Genomic DNA, 16,115 nt, shown 5'->3' on the forward strand with positions numbered 1-16,115 from the left:
ATGATCTTTATTTCCCGGGGACATAATTGTCTTCAGTATAACCTACAGTGAAATTTGATTATGTCTCATATTTGTCAGGGAAGTTTATAGTGTTGCTAAGTAAACATGTAATTAATTTGTTCTTTCCCCGTATGCAGATAGTGAACACTCGTTAGTGTTGAGCAAACACTTGAGTCGATTCTACGAGAAAACTTCCGCTGGTGAGTTGATTGTTTAATAAGGAACACAGAACACATGTGATAGTAACTAGTCCTAACACTGCGGTCACATGTGCTTATAATTATTGATACTAACTTTTGGCTATGTAAATTATGTAGTTGGGACTGTCATTGGAAGCATGATCAATCCCAAAAGTTATTACAGTGTACATGTCCACCACCACAATAAGAACTATGACAAATCACAAATTACTAAAACAAAACTGTGAATACATAATTATATTACATGTGGGAAGAACGTTGTATGTACATTCATTATACCGTTAATATAGAATACTAGTTAGGGAGTTTCCTTTACTTAGATCATTGCCCATTCTCTCATTTTGTATACGTAGCACGGTCGACCTGTTACAATCGTGCTACATGTACTAATTATGATGTTTGCTGCTGTGGGAACCATCACATGACACCATGCCTCAGCATTAGTTGTCAGCTCCAAACATGTATATAATGCTGACAGTGTACGTATAACTGTGTGCCAGTTATCAGTTAATTACGTGTCACTTATTAAAAAACAGTGGCTATAAAATTATAATGAGTTGTTTGCAAACAGAAATAACGATTATGATGTTGCTAAATTTTGCAACAAGTGCTGTAATCTTTCTGAAGTTGCGCAAAATTAATAAGTTATTGCAATTGAGACTTCGAGATCACCACACGAATACATATTTCCATTATCATTTTCATTTATTTCCTCGATGGGTGTCGCTCGCTCTCTGTTCTCCTGTCTTCTCCTCGTTAGCAACAGTAACAATAAAGCCGCTGCTGTCAACAACTAGTACCAAGCCTGCTACGTTATCCATTCTCAGTCTTCAGTTGTTTACTTTACTAAGCACAACTGACAAGATTGTGGCTGTATTCCTATTTTGAATACCATGTGGTCTTGGAATTGAATGAACATGGAATTATATACGCCTTCCTTTTCATCGTTTTGAGATTGCTTACTTTACTCGAATATAATTATTCTACCCCAACATTATTTTTCTCTTAATTCCATCCAGATAATTGAGCATACATTCGAAATACAATGGACTCCTTTCTTCAGTCAAGGTTACCATTGTGAGTTGGCTTACTTGCTTAAATATAATTATGTAGTTATTAATTGTTTCCACGTAAACAATTACACAATCATGTATCTGTTACTATTTATAATTTTAATTAGCAATGGTAACTACGAGGTTTCCATTCCTGGTCCATATAGCAACTAGCTATGAATATCATTATGCTATACTCGAGGCTGACAGGTTATATTGTATCAATCCTTTTTCTGTGTACCTATACATGTACAGTTGTCTGGAACAACAAGAGGAGAGGACTCATTACAAGACCTTGCGACAATACAATAATTATAACTCAAGTACTTGTATGAAAGAATTAAGTTAACCTCCTATTAGCCTCGAGACCAGGCCAAATTATTGCAATTGAGACTTCGAGATCACACGAATACGTATTTCCATTATCATTTTCATTTATTTCCTCGATGGGTGTCGCTCGCTCTCTGTTCTCCTGTCTTCTCCTCGTTAGCAACAGTAACAATAAAGCCGCTGCTGTCAACAACTAGTACCAAGCCTGCTACGTTATCCATTCTCAGTCTTCAGTTGTTTACTTTACTAAGCACAACTGACAAGATTGTGGCTGTATTCCTATTTTGAATACCGTGTGGTCTTGGAATTGAATGAACATGGAATTATATACGCCTTCCTTTTCATCGTTTTGAGATTGCTTACTTTACTCGAATATAATTATTCTACCCCAACATTATTTTTCTCTTAATTCCATCCAGATAATTGAGCATACATTCGAAATACAATGGACTCCTTTCTTCAGTCAAGGTTACCATTGTGAGTTGGCTTACTTGCTTAAATATATGTAGTTATTAATTGTTTCCACGTAAACAATTACACAATCATGTATCTGTTACTATTTATAATTTTAATTAGCAATGGTAACTACGAGGTTTCCATTCCTGGTCCATATAGCAACTAGCTATGAATATCATTATGCTATACTCGAGGCTGACAGGTTATATTGTATCAATCCTTTTTCTGTGTACCTATACATGTACAGTTGTCTGGAACAACAAGAGGAGAGGACTCATTACAAGACCTTGCGACAATACAATAATTATAACTCAAGTACTTGTATGAAAGAATTAAGTTAACCTCCTATTAGCCTCGAGACCAGGCCAAATTATTGCAATTGAGACTTCGAGATCACACGAATACGTATTTCCATTATCATTTTCATTTATTTCCTCGATGGGTGTCGCTCGCTCTCTGTTCTCCTGTCTTCTCCTCGTTAGCAATAGTAACAATAAAGCCGCTGCTGTCAACAACTAGTACCAAGCCTGCTACGTTATCCATTCTCAGTCTTCAGTTGTTTACTTTACTAAGCACAACTGACAAGATTGTGGCTGTATTCCTATTTTGAATACCGTGTGGTCTTGGAATTGAATGAACATGGAATTACTATTTATATATGCCTTCCTTTATTTCTTCCACACAACACCTCTTCCCACATCCCCACTTCCCAGTATAGACAACATTTTTTTCATCGTTTTGAGATTGCTTACGAATACCTTAAGGTGACATATTTTCACAGGTAGATTTGTTTGCATTTTTACAGTTTTGTACATTTTGCGGTATAATATTTTGCGAAATGTCGATCTGGATACATTAAACAAGAGGGCGGCCAATTATTTGCGAGTATTAATTTTTGCGATTTTACTCTCATTCGCAGAAATAGCAGAAATTAATACACGCGAAAATATGTCACCTTAAGGTATATTCTACCCAATATTATTTTTCTCCTTAATTCCATCCAGATGATTGAGCATATACATTCACGAATAGAAATACAATGGACTCCTTTCTTCGGTCAAGGTTACCATTGTGGTCAAGGTTACCATTGTGAGTTGGCTTACTTGCTTAAATATGTAGTCATTAATTGTTTCCATTACACAATCATGTATCTAGCTGTTACTATTTTTAATTTTAACTAGCAATGGTAACTACGAGGTTTCCATTCCTGGTCCATATAGCAACTAGTTATGACTATCATTATGCTGTACTCGGAGGCTGACAGGTTATATTGTATCAATCCTTTCTCTGTGTACCTATACATGTACAGTTGTCTGGAACAACAAGTAAGGACTTATTACAAGACCTTGCGACAATACAATAATTATAACCCAAGTAATTGTATGAAAGTCAACCTCGAGACCAGTAGACCAGTAGACTGTCTCGAGGCTAGCCTCCTATAGGAACTCTACTCTATGATATTCATAGCTGACAACCTATGTTTGTGGTTTTGTTATGATGCCCTTAAGCTTGATGTACAAGAAATTGATATTCAGTACGTTGTACTGCCTAACGACTTGAACCAAATCATGTCTTACACTTTGCTGTATCAGGAGAGAGGACGCACGCACATTCCATTCTACATCTACGTAGGACTGAAGTTGTGTAAACTGTTAGCCATGAATAAAATTAAATGTGGGCTGGAGGTAGAAACCACACTGTGTATGCTGATATCATTTTTAACTAATTAACCACCTCACCTACTATGCACCCACTTAAGATGCGGTCTGGTTAGTGTTGGATTTTGACAGTATGCAATTTATTGGCACCCATTATTGTTATTATCTGTGCTGTAGGACACCGTTCCATTCTCAGGTGCATGCTGGCAGAGTCTCACAGATAAATAGCTGCATGTAGAATTAAGAACATACATTAAGAGAGTGACGTAGTATGACATACTTGTACCGTAACGTGGTTTACTAACTTATAGTTTCACAACAATCATTATAAGAAAATCATGAATATTCATGAGCAAACTGTTTACCGTATAACCCATAACGGGGCTATTTTTAGACACGTACATTAAGTGGACTATTCAGTATGTGTCATGTTGCACCAACACACTGAAATCATTCTTGTACGTGCAATCATGTTCTAGCAATTAGTGCAATCACATTTATGGCAACGTAAACCATATCCTCGTCCTCTGAGGTTTACTGCCATAAATTCTGATGTAGTAGACGTGCATATTTTCGCGTGTATTAATTTCTGCTATTTCTGAATGAGAGTAAAATTGCAATAATTTGTTCTCGCAGAACGGAAAATGCAACTTCAACGTTTTTTCATCGTTTTGAGATTTTTATGTACCAATAACATCTGATAGGTCACAGTGTGCACTCACCAAGTAAGAGAATGCGACTACAAGGACTTGGGGTGCACTTACAAGGTACGTACGTTCACACAGCAAATTGATTCACTCATTACAAGTATACATAATTATATATACTCGTATGCTGATACTTAGTAATATATATAGTCTAGTGGCTATATAGGGAGATTGAGTCATAGATTATATTAAAGTATATAGAAATGATCGAATCGTATTGCAATAGATAAAATTGTGAGAATTTACTTATTGCTGCTAGCTGGTTTGATAACACAATCTGATAGCGTTCCATTGAACGTATTGCTCCCTCTCTGCTCTCCTGCCCTAGCTCCCCTCGTTAGCATTTTTAGCCCCTTTTCATTTTTGCCTACGTTTCCAGTAAAATGTCCATTCACTCATAATCATACGTATGTAAGCATGCAGAGTCAGCTCTGTAGGGGTTGTCAGAATACGCCTGAAATGTTGTTCATTTGAATAGATTGCTGGGAACACAAGCGCTGCAGTCAGCAGCTAGATAAGGTAAATCTTCTTTATATACCCTTGGGTAGTCCCTGGCCTTTATATAAAAATCCCTAACCACTGTCTGGAAATTCCTATGAATTCACTACCTGATTCACTACCTGGCTTAGAAAATGCGTTATTTCTGGAAACGATGGAGTCCCCTAGCAACTGATTAGCAACTTTAATTAATGAGTGAGCAAAAAAACGCGAAATAAATTAAAGCTGCATGGGGAGCCCTATGATGAGCAATGAGCCTGCTATTCCCCGATTCTTTTGGCTGCCTCTACCCTGATTGTACTGGTCCTAGATGTGCTACTGGTCCTGAGTGCAACCATGATTGTTGTTAAAAACAATCGATACCAAAAGTTCAAGTCTAAAATTAATGGCTGTATCAGCATGCAGAGCCTTGCAGCTCTCTTCTCACTCTTGCAGCTACCAATAGCTAACGTTTTAGTGCAGAGCTAACTACTAAGTAGAGTATACGTAGCAACACTCGGTAAACAAGTTTGGCTACGTGCTCTTCCGAAAAGGCTGCAATGGCATTCCAAGTATAGGCATAACTCGAGAACGAAGCATTATTTTGGAAATCCACAAATAATAATCCAAGTAAACATGACAAGAAGCCTATAGAAACTCTTACTTGCACTTGATTCATCCTTGAGCACCTGTAGCAGTCTACACAGACACACAGACACAAACACACTACCATATACCTCGCTTGCGCATGCGCACCGAGGCATAATAAGCTATCTATAACCATTGCGTTCTGGAAAGGATCGTGATGTTGTACAAGTTCTGGTATAGGTATATTTGCGATTTATGCCAAGTGCTCAAAAATCATGTTTGATACTCGCAAATTAGTAGTAGGCCGGTACCTTAGTAGTAGGTACCTTCTTATTAAAACATGAACAACACCCATGCATGGCATGCCTTACACTTTGCTGTATTCATAGCTACCATGTGATTGTTTTCATAACAAAAGATTATTCCAGAAGCCTAGTTAAGCCTGTGTGCATGGCTATTTTTAGAGTTGTTGCATTTTGACCTCTGAGGTCAAAGGAAACAGTGTGCCAGTGTCATATGACACAGTTTATGGTGGTGAACTGTGCCAGTATCTCCATGGATATTGGAGTTGCATGCCCTTTCTTCTTTTATACGCCCTTGTTATTACCAGGAGCCCATAAAGAGAAGGAGCGGCTAACTTCAACGTATACTCGGGGATCACATCCCGTAATTGCCGGTGAAACCGCACTTCCTTGTTTGGAAGTGACTAAGTGCTTACAAACCGCAGCCCTGCATTGCGTATAACACGTGTAGGGATTCACCCACTTAAGTGACTCTGCATATATGGAAATACGGTCATAACCACTTACGGGATGTGATCCCCGTAGTCAGCCGCTCCTTCTCTTTATGGGCTCCTGTTATTACGCTGTAAGTAAGTCATTAACTAGGTCATGTCTTGTCATGTTGCACCACACACTGTTGCTAATTTCACTTGTGAAATTATTCTTATGCAATTATTAGCAACAGGAGTTCAACACGCGAGAGTAATCTGATAAACCAACTCGGCGCAGAGAGTCCAACTCCCACACACATTCTGGACTAATCTGTCACTAACACTTGTAATTGTTAGCCATGAATAAAATCAAATGTGGGCTGGAGGTAGCATGACCTGTATTGCTTGTTGTGTGCAGAGGTTGTGTGTTGCTGATATCATTTTTAACTACGCACCCACTTAAAATGTGACGTAGTGTGACATACTTGTACGGAACATGGTTTGTATTACAACTACCATCTCAATGTTCACACAACTACGCTCTTTTTGTTCCTTTTCTCTATCGTAAATGTTTTCCTCGATAGATATTTCAATATAATTATCCTGTTAGATGACTATTATACGTGTATGCTGGTCATGCCCCCCTCCCTATACACACAGGAGTTGCAAGGTTAGCTTGCTACTGACTGGGTGGCAGTGTCTAACGTCTTTGATGGGGAGGTGAACATGAAAAGCAAAGGAAAGAGGTTGCATGGTTAGGTTAGGGAGTAGGTTAGAGGTTTGGTGCAAGTGCTTTCAACTGAACTGAGACGCAGACAGTTCATAATGAGAAATTCCCCTTAAACCCAGAGTTTGCAGTTTATGAGGTCAATCCTGTAGTCCTTGATTATTGATCATTTGTTTGTTATTTTATAGTAGTCTCCATGGCGCTGAATGTAGCACGGGGGGGTGTTGTGTAGCCTCGAGACTAGGCCGTTAATTTGTTACAGACAGAACGCCTGGTCAAGTTCCAACGTAGAACTCTTGTAATTGGTCCAGGAATTTCATAAACCGGTAATTAACCACGCGCCCACAACCGGTCATGAATGTCATTATGATACAACAATCCACGGAATGACTTATTTAGTACGTTGAGGTTCATGTGACCGAGTTCATTAGGAAGAGTATGAAACTCCACTTAAAACCCCCCGTAGTAGGCGTTCTGCTGTCCAGCCTACGTCACAACCACATATTGTATCAATTTGCAATGAATAACATTAGTGATGATTATACCGTATGTATAAATTTCTCAGACAGCAAAAAATAAATTGTCTGGGTATAATTGGAACAGATCATTATAGCCCACGTGAGATGTCCGGAATAAGTGTTATATGCCCACTTGAATGAAAAGTACGTACTTGCAACCTATAGGATACAACTAGCTAACAGTCTCAAAAACTATTGTAAACGAACAAAAAGCTTGTTTTTTTTCTACATGAACTTATACCCTTTCAGTGATACAATCAGGCTGGTACGTGTCACCAAACCGGCTCGTCTCAGCATTTACACGATTGTTATTATCAGTAGAGACGGGCCCCAGGAAAGCAATACACACCCACGTACCAGCCTGATTGTATCACTGAAAGGGTATAAGTTCATGTAGAATAAACCTACCGTAACAAAGATATTGGAAGATTTTAATCTTTCTTTGCTGTGGTGAAAACAAAGCCTTTCCTTTCTGATTCCATGTCAACATGATGTTTATTTCTGTGATAGTTTTCAAAGGGGACATAATTCAGTATAACCGAAGTGAATTTGATATTTGTCAGGGAAGTTTATTATAAATAATTACAAGTGTTGCTAAGTAAACATGTAATTTGTTCTTTCCCCATGCATGCATATGGTGAACACTCATTAATTTTAGTGTTGAGCAAACACAGTCGTTTCTACGAGATAACTTCCGCTGGTGAGTTGATTGTTTTGGTATTCATACTAAGGAACACAGAACACATGTGCATGATGGTAACTGATCCTAACATGTGCTTATATTGATACTAACTTGTGGCTAAAGATAATTGCATGTATGTAATTATGTAGTTGGGACTGGTCATGGGAATCATGATCAATCCCAAAAGTTATTACAGTGTCCATGTTCACCACCACAATAGGAACTATGTCTAAAATAAAACTGTAAATTTCATGAATACATTACATGTGGAAGAACGTTGTATGTACATTCATTACACCATAAGTATGGAACACCAGTTAGGGAGTTTCCTTGATTTACTTGGATCATTTCCCATTCTCTCATTTTTGTTAAGCTGTATACCTAACAGCTAGTGCAGCATGATTGTAACAGGTCTGACTGTGAATGTAAGGTGTTTGGTGCTGGGAACCATCACATGAATTTAATTTGAGCTTTGTCACCATGCCTTGATCAGCATTAGTTGTCAGCTCCTACACGTATATAATGCTGTACGTATAATGTGTGCAGTTATCAGTATGATCAAGTGCGTTTCAGCAATCTGGATTTTAAAAGAGTGGTTAGTATAAGTGTTTGCAAATTTACATAGAAATTATTGGATCACACAAAAACACGCACTCTCCATTGTCATTTTCATTTGTTTCCTCGGTGGGTATCGCTCCCTCTCTGTTCTCCTGTCCTCCCCTCGTTAGCTAACAATAATTATAGCTTTTGTTGTCAACAGTGCTAAGCCTGCTACGTTATCCATTCAGTTGTTAGCTTTACTTTACTAAGCACAACTGACTGGCTGTATTTCTATTTTGATTACCGTGTAGTCTTGGATGAGTGAACAACGTTTTTTAAGTATGGAAATGGAGTGTAAGTTCAGCAGCAGGATTGCTAACAGTAAGACAATCGTTTATCTCCTCAACTGTTTTCAACTGCAAGAGTAGGTCATGCACTTCTGCTCCAATTAATATCCGTCTCTGCTTTATCTATGGTTAATTAAGTATGCAGCAGAATGCTGGGGTGTGTGCTATTAATAGTTATGCCCTTTTAAGGTGTAACAATAATAGCCTTTTGTATAATCTATTTCGCTGGGGTTATCTCAATCCATTGCGGTTTTCAATAATGCACAGACTCAAAATTTGTGCATTATTATGTACTTGTCTCTTAATTCAGATGATCGAGCTTTTATTCACGGTACAATAGACTCCTTTCTTCAGTCAAGGCTTGCGTTGGTGAGTCAGGTATTGGTGAGTCAGGTGTTTGCTTATGTCATTTTTTCCATGTCCACAAAAACAGTTACATAGTAGTCTGTTACTATTTTTACTGCAATGGTATGGTAACTATAACATTATGAGTGGTAACTATAACATTATGAATGGTAACTATAACATTATGAGGTTTCCATTCCAACCGCAACAATAGCTATGAATATCATTATGCTAGGAGCCTGGCAGCCTGCATGCTTCATCTTATATTGTATCAATTCTTGCTCTGTAGCTATAGTTGTCTGAAGTAAGGACTCATTACAGACTTTAGATGATACAATAATTATGAAAGAAGTATGCCTCCTTGGAACTATATAGCTCTATTGAGTCTACTCTAGTATTCATATACAATGATAATCATATTATTATACCTAAAAAGCTAGTTTGGGATTTTGCTATATACGATGCCCTTGCTGGACAACTGTTGTGCAAACCGTAATTAATCTGCATAATTTAAGTGCAAAGTTTTGCTTAATGCATTCAGTTACTGACTGTTTTAGGTAGGAAGCTTCTAGAACATGAACTACACAATGAAAGCCATGCCTTACACATAGCTGTATTCATAGCGTGTGTTGTTTGTTGTTTTAAACGCCCACACAATGACCATTCCAGAAGCCTTTATAACGTAGTCAGCTGTTGTCAATGCTGTCAATGTTGTCATGCTATTTATGTCAACTTCAATGGTTGTCTTCAGCTCATGTAAAATAATATAAGGCGCGAAGCAACTAATACTGCATCGTCTCTCAGAAAACCTTTGTATAATAATAATTATGTATGTATGTCATGCTTCAGGAATGCGGAATTGGGTGTGGCTACATTCGGTTATTACCTCATTCTTGTGCAAACATCTTAGCAGCCATTGCAGCCATTGCAGCCACACATTTTTTGAATGCCACGTACATTGCCAATTGAAAGAATCACTTCCTGGTTCAGTTTTTGAGAAGGTGGGTATAATTATTGACTATGCTGGCCCAGTATCTATAAAGTACGGCCACGTGAGCATGACTATGCTCTTTTTGTTCTTTTCTCTATCAGGAACGCTCTCCTCAATTGACACTTTGCAGTCACTCTGTTTGCTTCTCATGATCAGTAGCAAGTGCACAATACCGTATAATCTGGTTAGTAAGTGCATGCGCCTATATAGGGAAAGAGCAAGCCTCTTAATCTATGCGCTATTAGTTGATGTGCGCTTATTAACCAGTAACAGGAACGCCTTAAGTTGTTGAAGTCCTTCTGTAATTTTCTATTCATGGTGAAATCTATTGAAATGTGCTTGTATAGAAGAATCGGCCAAAGAGTCATTGGTATTTGAGGTATGTGCTTCTATGGTGTCATTTTGCTATGCTATGCCGGAAATTTTATGGTTATGTACATGTAGACAATGGCTCTATTCTCCATATTCACATGCAGGAGACTACAAAGGATATTTGACAGCTATAACTTCGATAGTCTGGCTAACCACCATACAACTGACTATATATAGGTACGTTGAGAGATGTGCAAACCTCAGCTAATGTACTCCCACATGCAGTGCAGAGGGGAGAGCTAGGGTCGTTGGTGGAGATGCATTGACCTCACCACTGGAGCTGTGCATTCGGACTAAGTGAGTGAGAGGTTTTGTGTTGTGTACTATTGTCAGTATGTTTTAGAGGAATACTTCTGTGAGCTGGAACAGATCTTAAACAATTCTTTGATATTTGATTGGGACTCCCCACCCTAACCATAACTATAATGACTATTTAATTATCTGCAACTATAAAATTATTTGTTCTATTTTTAGCATTACATTGCGTGTGTCTACCTCCTACCTCCTATAAGTGTAAAACATGACTGTGTTATCTATTTATTTTTAGAATATTCATCATAGGAGAAGCCTAACCAATGGATGACTAATCGATGAAGGAGTTCAATTAGAAGGAGGGATTGGAAACTTTTGCACACATTTATAGAGTTCAATACAGGGGTCCGACAGGCGCAATGCAACTCAAGCAATAACCCACGACGTGGGCGGATAATTAGTGGACGAGCTGCACCACGCCGGCCTGTTGTTCCTCAGAGTTCAATGTATAGCTTGCAAAAACATCTGTATTTCGGGCCTGGAAATAGTGGGGAAAACCCGCGAATGTAAATAGACTATGCCAGCATCACATACGTACATGTAAGGCAGTGCAGGTGTGCTAAAACAATTTTTTTTCTGTAGCTAAGATTCATGTACAAGATTGGCACAAGGAAAGAATAATTATTGTTACAGTCAAGTTAAAAAGATTGTACCTGACTTTCGTGGACGGCCAGGTCAATTGATGGTGTTGGCGTGTTCGGAAGCAAAGGTATAGATCGGGGCCTCAGATGCACCATAGATCGATTGAGTAGTAATCTATGGATGCACATTATGGTGGATCTTAGGAGTGAAAATTTTAGTCTACAGTGACCCAGTGGAGGGTGGAACTGTATGATCTTCCTTGCTTCTCATAATAGTGGAGAAGCGATGATTTTGACACAAACGGCACCCCATAAATTCCTCCAGCAGCTTCTTCTCATTCGATAGCATTGGGTCTGGGTGGAGTTGCAATAGCATGTGGGTTGAACACCCTAACATCAATCATATATACATAGTACTCTACTATCTATGCATCAATGTACGACAATGTCCAAACGAGCACCCTAGCTCTTCACGATTTGGCTTTCACTCATTTCTAGTTCTAGCATAAGCCTTTTGATTTTAAGCACCTTCCACATCATCATAGCCTCGAGACCAGCCGTTCGTTATACGAACGGCTGGTCTACCTCTTGGTCTACCTCAAGTTCATGCAGGCAGGCATGTTTTGCTGACTAGGCACAACTGTTGCAATTTATTACGTCACCGAAATGTGACTTCAAAGAACAGTCTGTTTGCTTTGATCATAATCTATTTTAGCTACAAGTATAAAAGTAGCTTGCTAGATCATGAGTCTAAAATCTATTAAGTTCAATATAGTGGTAGTCAAAGCCAATGAATACACTAGTGTGTGTAAGCTGTCAAGAGTATGTGTTCCACGATCCCTACCAATGTGACTGTGGAGACAGACTGTGTAGCAAGTGCTACAACTCCTATGTTGAGAGGTAAGACTCCAGTAAACTAATGAATGATTGCAGTAATAATTTTAGCACCATGATGATGAGACTGAGTGTCTAAATATGAAATATACAGGCACAAGCACGAACTAAGCACGAGGGCGAGTTACCTGTATAATGCATAAAACACGAGGATTCTCATCTTATAATTGTGTGTTTTATATCACGATCATCCCTTACCAAATCATGCCTTGAGGCTACCCGACTGCATTAATAAACAACACGGAAGAGACAACTTTTATTATTCCCTTTACAGGGTTGATCACGTGTTATCTTATTTTCTTCAGCGGCCAGAAAAAGTTCATCTGTTCATCCTGCAATGAAGAGAACATTGTGGCCAACTGTTTTCGAGACAAGGCAGTGGAATACGAGCTTCGGAATACCACCCTCAAGTGCCTGAACCAGTCCTGTCCCTGGGAGGGGGAGAGCAGGTTCTATCAGGTAACTTTTAGTTTCTTGGCTGAGTTTCACAATGCGATGTCATAATAACTATTTACAAGGAGGAACCTGTTCCGTTCAGATGCCCCCATTCAGTTGTATAATGCATGTATCCACCGGAATCAGTGAATGTACGTATAGATAGTATAGCTTCCAGGTATTCATGACAGTTCCTGTAACACCATCAAGTATTTGAACCTCTCTTTTCAAGGGTTTTGTTTTACACGGGCAGTGGTAGTGTGTATAGTGCATGTATATAGGATTTGTAGGAGCTGGTAGACAGGTAGTGTAGTGACTTACTCAGAAATTGCAGCGATTTTGCTTTGCCTAGAGCTAATTTTATTTGTCGTCCAATATTTCATTGTCTAGAGTGTCTGCAAAATATTTCTATATCTGATGTTTGTTGTTGCTGCTCTTGTTCTCTCATGCCAGCATATTTGCTGTTCAAAGTGTGTGTTTTTGTTTCTGTAGGAGCATAAGAATTCGTGCAAGTTTGGATCGGTACAATGCCCCAACTCAATATACGGCTGTAAAGAAGAACTAATTAGGAGTCAATTACAGGACCACCTCAACAATAAATGCAATTGCAACCCGATCACTTGCCGATGGTGTGGACAACGCACCCTCAATGAAGACGTAAGTTAATAATTACGTTACTGATACTATACCATTTAGAATCTCCAACTATTCATTGATTCCCAAAACACATTAACTAAACAACCTCATTTCAACACAGATTCACGTTCAGAAGGAGTGTGAGATGGCACTAGACTACTGCCCCAATGGGTGTGGGGAGAGGTTACCTAGGAGAGAGGTGAGTTCTGATTTCAGAGACAATGGCCTTTTTAAACATAATCATCATATCCTGTAGTGCTGTGAATAAATGATGCTGCCATGCTAAAATTGAGTTTGTTTAGTTATTGATCTTTACCCACTTCCCCACAGATGCTCAAGCATACTAAAACAGTGTGCACTCACCAAGTAAGAGAATGCGACTACAAAGACTTGGGGTGCACTTACAAGGTATGTTTACACAGCATTTATTCACTTATGCACTCGTATAATCATAATGTACTTATGTGCTCTTATTCGTCTGCAGGGTACCATCAAAGACCTAACAAAGCATGCAAAGGAGTACCCCGCATATCACACCCAACTACTGAAAATGGCCAAAAAAGAAATGAAGCAATCTCTTGATCACCAAATTGCCTTAATAGACAACAAAACCGATGATCTGAAATCTGAAATTATCAAAATTCGATCTGAGCTGCAGTCACGGCTACAACCAGTAACAGATACTGTGGTAAAAGTTGAGTCATCAATTATCCAACTACAAGATGGACTCAGTGAGGTATCTCTGCTATTACAAACACTTCAAGCTGCCAGTTACGATGGAACATTCATTTGGAAAATCCCCGAAGTCACTAGGAGAAGACAAGAAGCTAGAAGTGGGAAAACCGTCTCTCTGTATTCCGCTCCATTCTATACGAGTCGCCATGGATACAAGCTCTGTCTAAGACTATATATGAACGGCGATGGTTCTGGGAAGGGCACTCACTTGTCATTCTTTATCACCCTAATGCGAGGGGAGTACGATGCCCTCCTCCCCTGGCCATTCATACATGCAGTCACTCTGACCCTGGTGGACCAGAACAAGCAGCGAGACATTGTCCAGTCGTTCCGTCCTGAACCAACCTCCTCATCATTCCAGAGACCACGAAATGAGATGAACGTTGCCTCAGGCTGTCCCACATTTGTCCTCGTCTCAGTCCTGGACAATGTCTCCTATGTCAAGGACGATACCTTGTTCCTTAAATGCAAGGTGACCAATGAATGACAAAACTGTCTTGGAGTACATATTCAACATGATTATAGACATGCAAATGATATAGTATTACCAAGGGCGTATAAAAGAAGAGAGCAATTTCATGCACATTCACACATTCCTCTGCCCACATTTGAATTCTGCTATAGCTACGTGTACTCTCTTCTTTTATACGCCCTTGGCATTATTCATAGGATCAATCATATCATTTGCAAAGAGTCTGTGTGTTATACTCTTCATGCACGTACTCGAACCATAGATGCACCTCAAGATCTAACTACCAACCTGAACATTACTTTTTTTTGTTATTTGTTTGTGTAATATTTATTTGCATTTTGAACCATAGTTATATCAGAGTCATAATTAAAATCTGTCCATTGCTAGATAATACATATTTCCACATAAATCAAGTGCCGGTATATATGATTTTTTCGGCAAGTCCATGCATGTAAAAAAATCAGAATTGAAGCCGTAGACATAAACACAGGCTACACAGCACACAACTTGAATAATTATTTTTTTTGTAACTTCACAAAGACAGGTGCAGTTTGAGTACTGAAGAACTGCAAAAATAAATGGGTATAGGAGTTCCACCCAAATTTTAATATAAACCAGCTATTTTATACAAAGAAAGAATCGATTGCAATTGACTCTAGCTTGCGACACTTTGCTTCTCATTAATCTAGCTGTGAAAATTAATGATCACTATTAAAACACAAAAACCCACTTTCCATTGCCATTTTCATTATTTCCTCGGTGGGTATGTGTATCTCTGTTCTCCAGACTCCTGTCCTCTAGCGATCTCTTCGTTATTACGTTAGCAACAGTAGAAATATAGCCACTGCTGTACTTAAGCCTGCTACATTATCCATTCAGTTATAATGATGTTGATGTAACAACTGGCAAGATTTAGACACAACAGAGATCCAAAATCCACTCAGAAATTAATTTTGTTCCTTAAATTGAGGTTGTTTAATTAATGATCTTTACCCACTTCCCACAGGTGTTATTTTGGACCCTGGGGTCTGTCCACTGTGCAGCTAGCTAGCTACAGAGAAGAGAAGCAGATAAACAAGGAGGAAATTATTTTGGGGGAAAGTGGATGTCAAGCACTATAAAACAGTGTGCACTCATAATCTCTGCACTCACCAAGTAAGAGAATGCGACTACAAGGACTTGGTACTTATAAGGTATGTTCCCACAGTAAGGCCATGCAAAGTCAATTTGTAGTTTCTCAGGCTATTATTCCTAAAATAGCAAGCGGATTGAGGCATTTGATAAATATTAATGATAATGATATTCATAGAATTTTAATTGAAACACACCCCTATAAGCGGAAGTGCAT

At 38.8% G+C, this 16,115-nt stretch overlaps 1 protein-coding gene across 23 annotated transcripts in view; it reads left to right on the top strand.

Annotated features, from left to right (window-relative positions):
- Window positions 1-16,115, top strand: part of LOC135347541 (TNF receptor-associated factor 3-like) — a 39,199-nt gene that overhangs the window by 15,678 nt on the left and 7,406 nt on the right. For 14 of the 23 annotated variants that reach the window (XR_010398429.1, XR_010398416.1, XR_010398418.1 and 11 more), the window contains 17 exons: window positions 138-200; window positions 1,220-1,277; window positions 1,508-2,059; window positions 3,043-3,127; window positions 4,333-4,463; window positions 9,305-9,363; window positions 10,189-10,340; window positions 10,432-10,709; window positions 10,807-10,879; window positions 10,928-10,999; window positions 11,250-12,495; window positions 12,795-12,948; window positions 13,417-13,581; window positions 13,682-13,759; window positions 13,891-13,968; window positions 14,045-14,767; window positions 15,774-15,960. Coding sequence is in view for 1 of the 23 variants with exons in the window: in XM_064545580.1 (XP_064401650.1) it covers window positions 12,386-12,495; window positions 12,795-12,948; window positions 13,417-13,581; window positions 13,682-13,759; window positions 13,891-13,968; window positions 14,045-14,767; window positions 15,030-15,047 (1,326 nt within the window). In the remaining 22 variants the exon portion in view is untranslated. The other 9 variants (XR_010398435.1, XR_010398413.1, XM_064545580.1 and 6 more) reach the window with 9 other exon arrangements.

Source organism: Halichondria panicea, chromosome 14, assembly GCF_963675165.1.
Source record: "Halichondria panicea chromosome 14, odHalPani1.1, whole genome shotgun sequence".
Classification (NCBI taxonomy): Eukaryota; Metazoa; Porifera; class Demospongiae; order Suberitida; family Halichondriidae; genus Halichondria; species Halichondria panicea.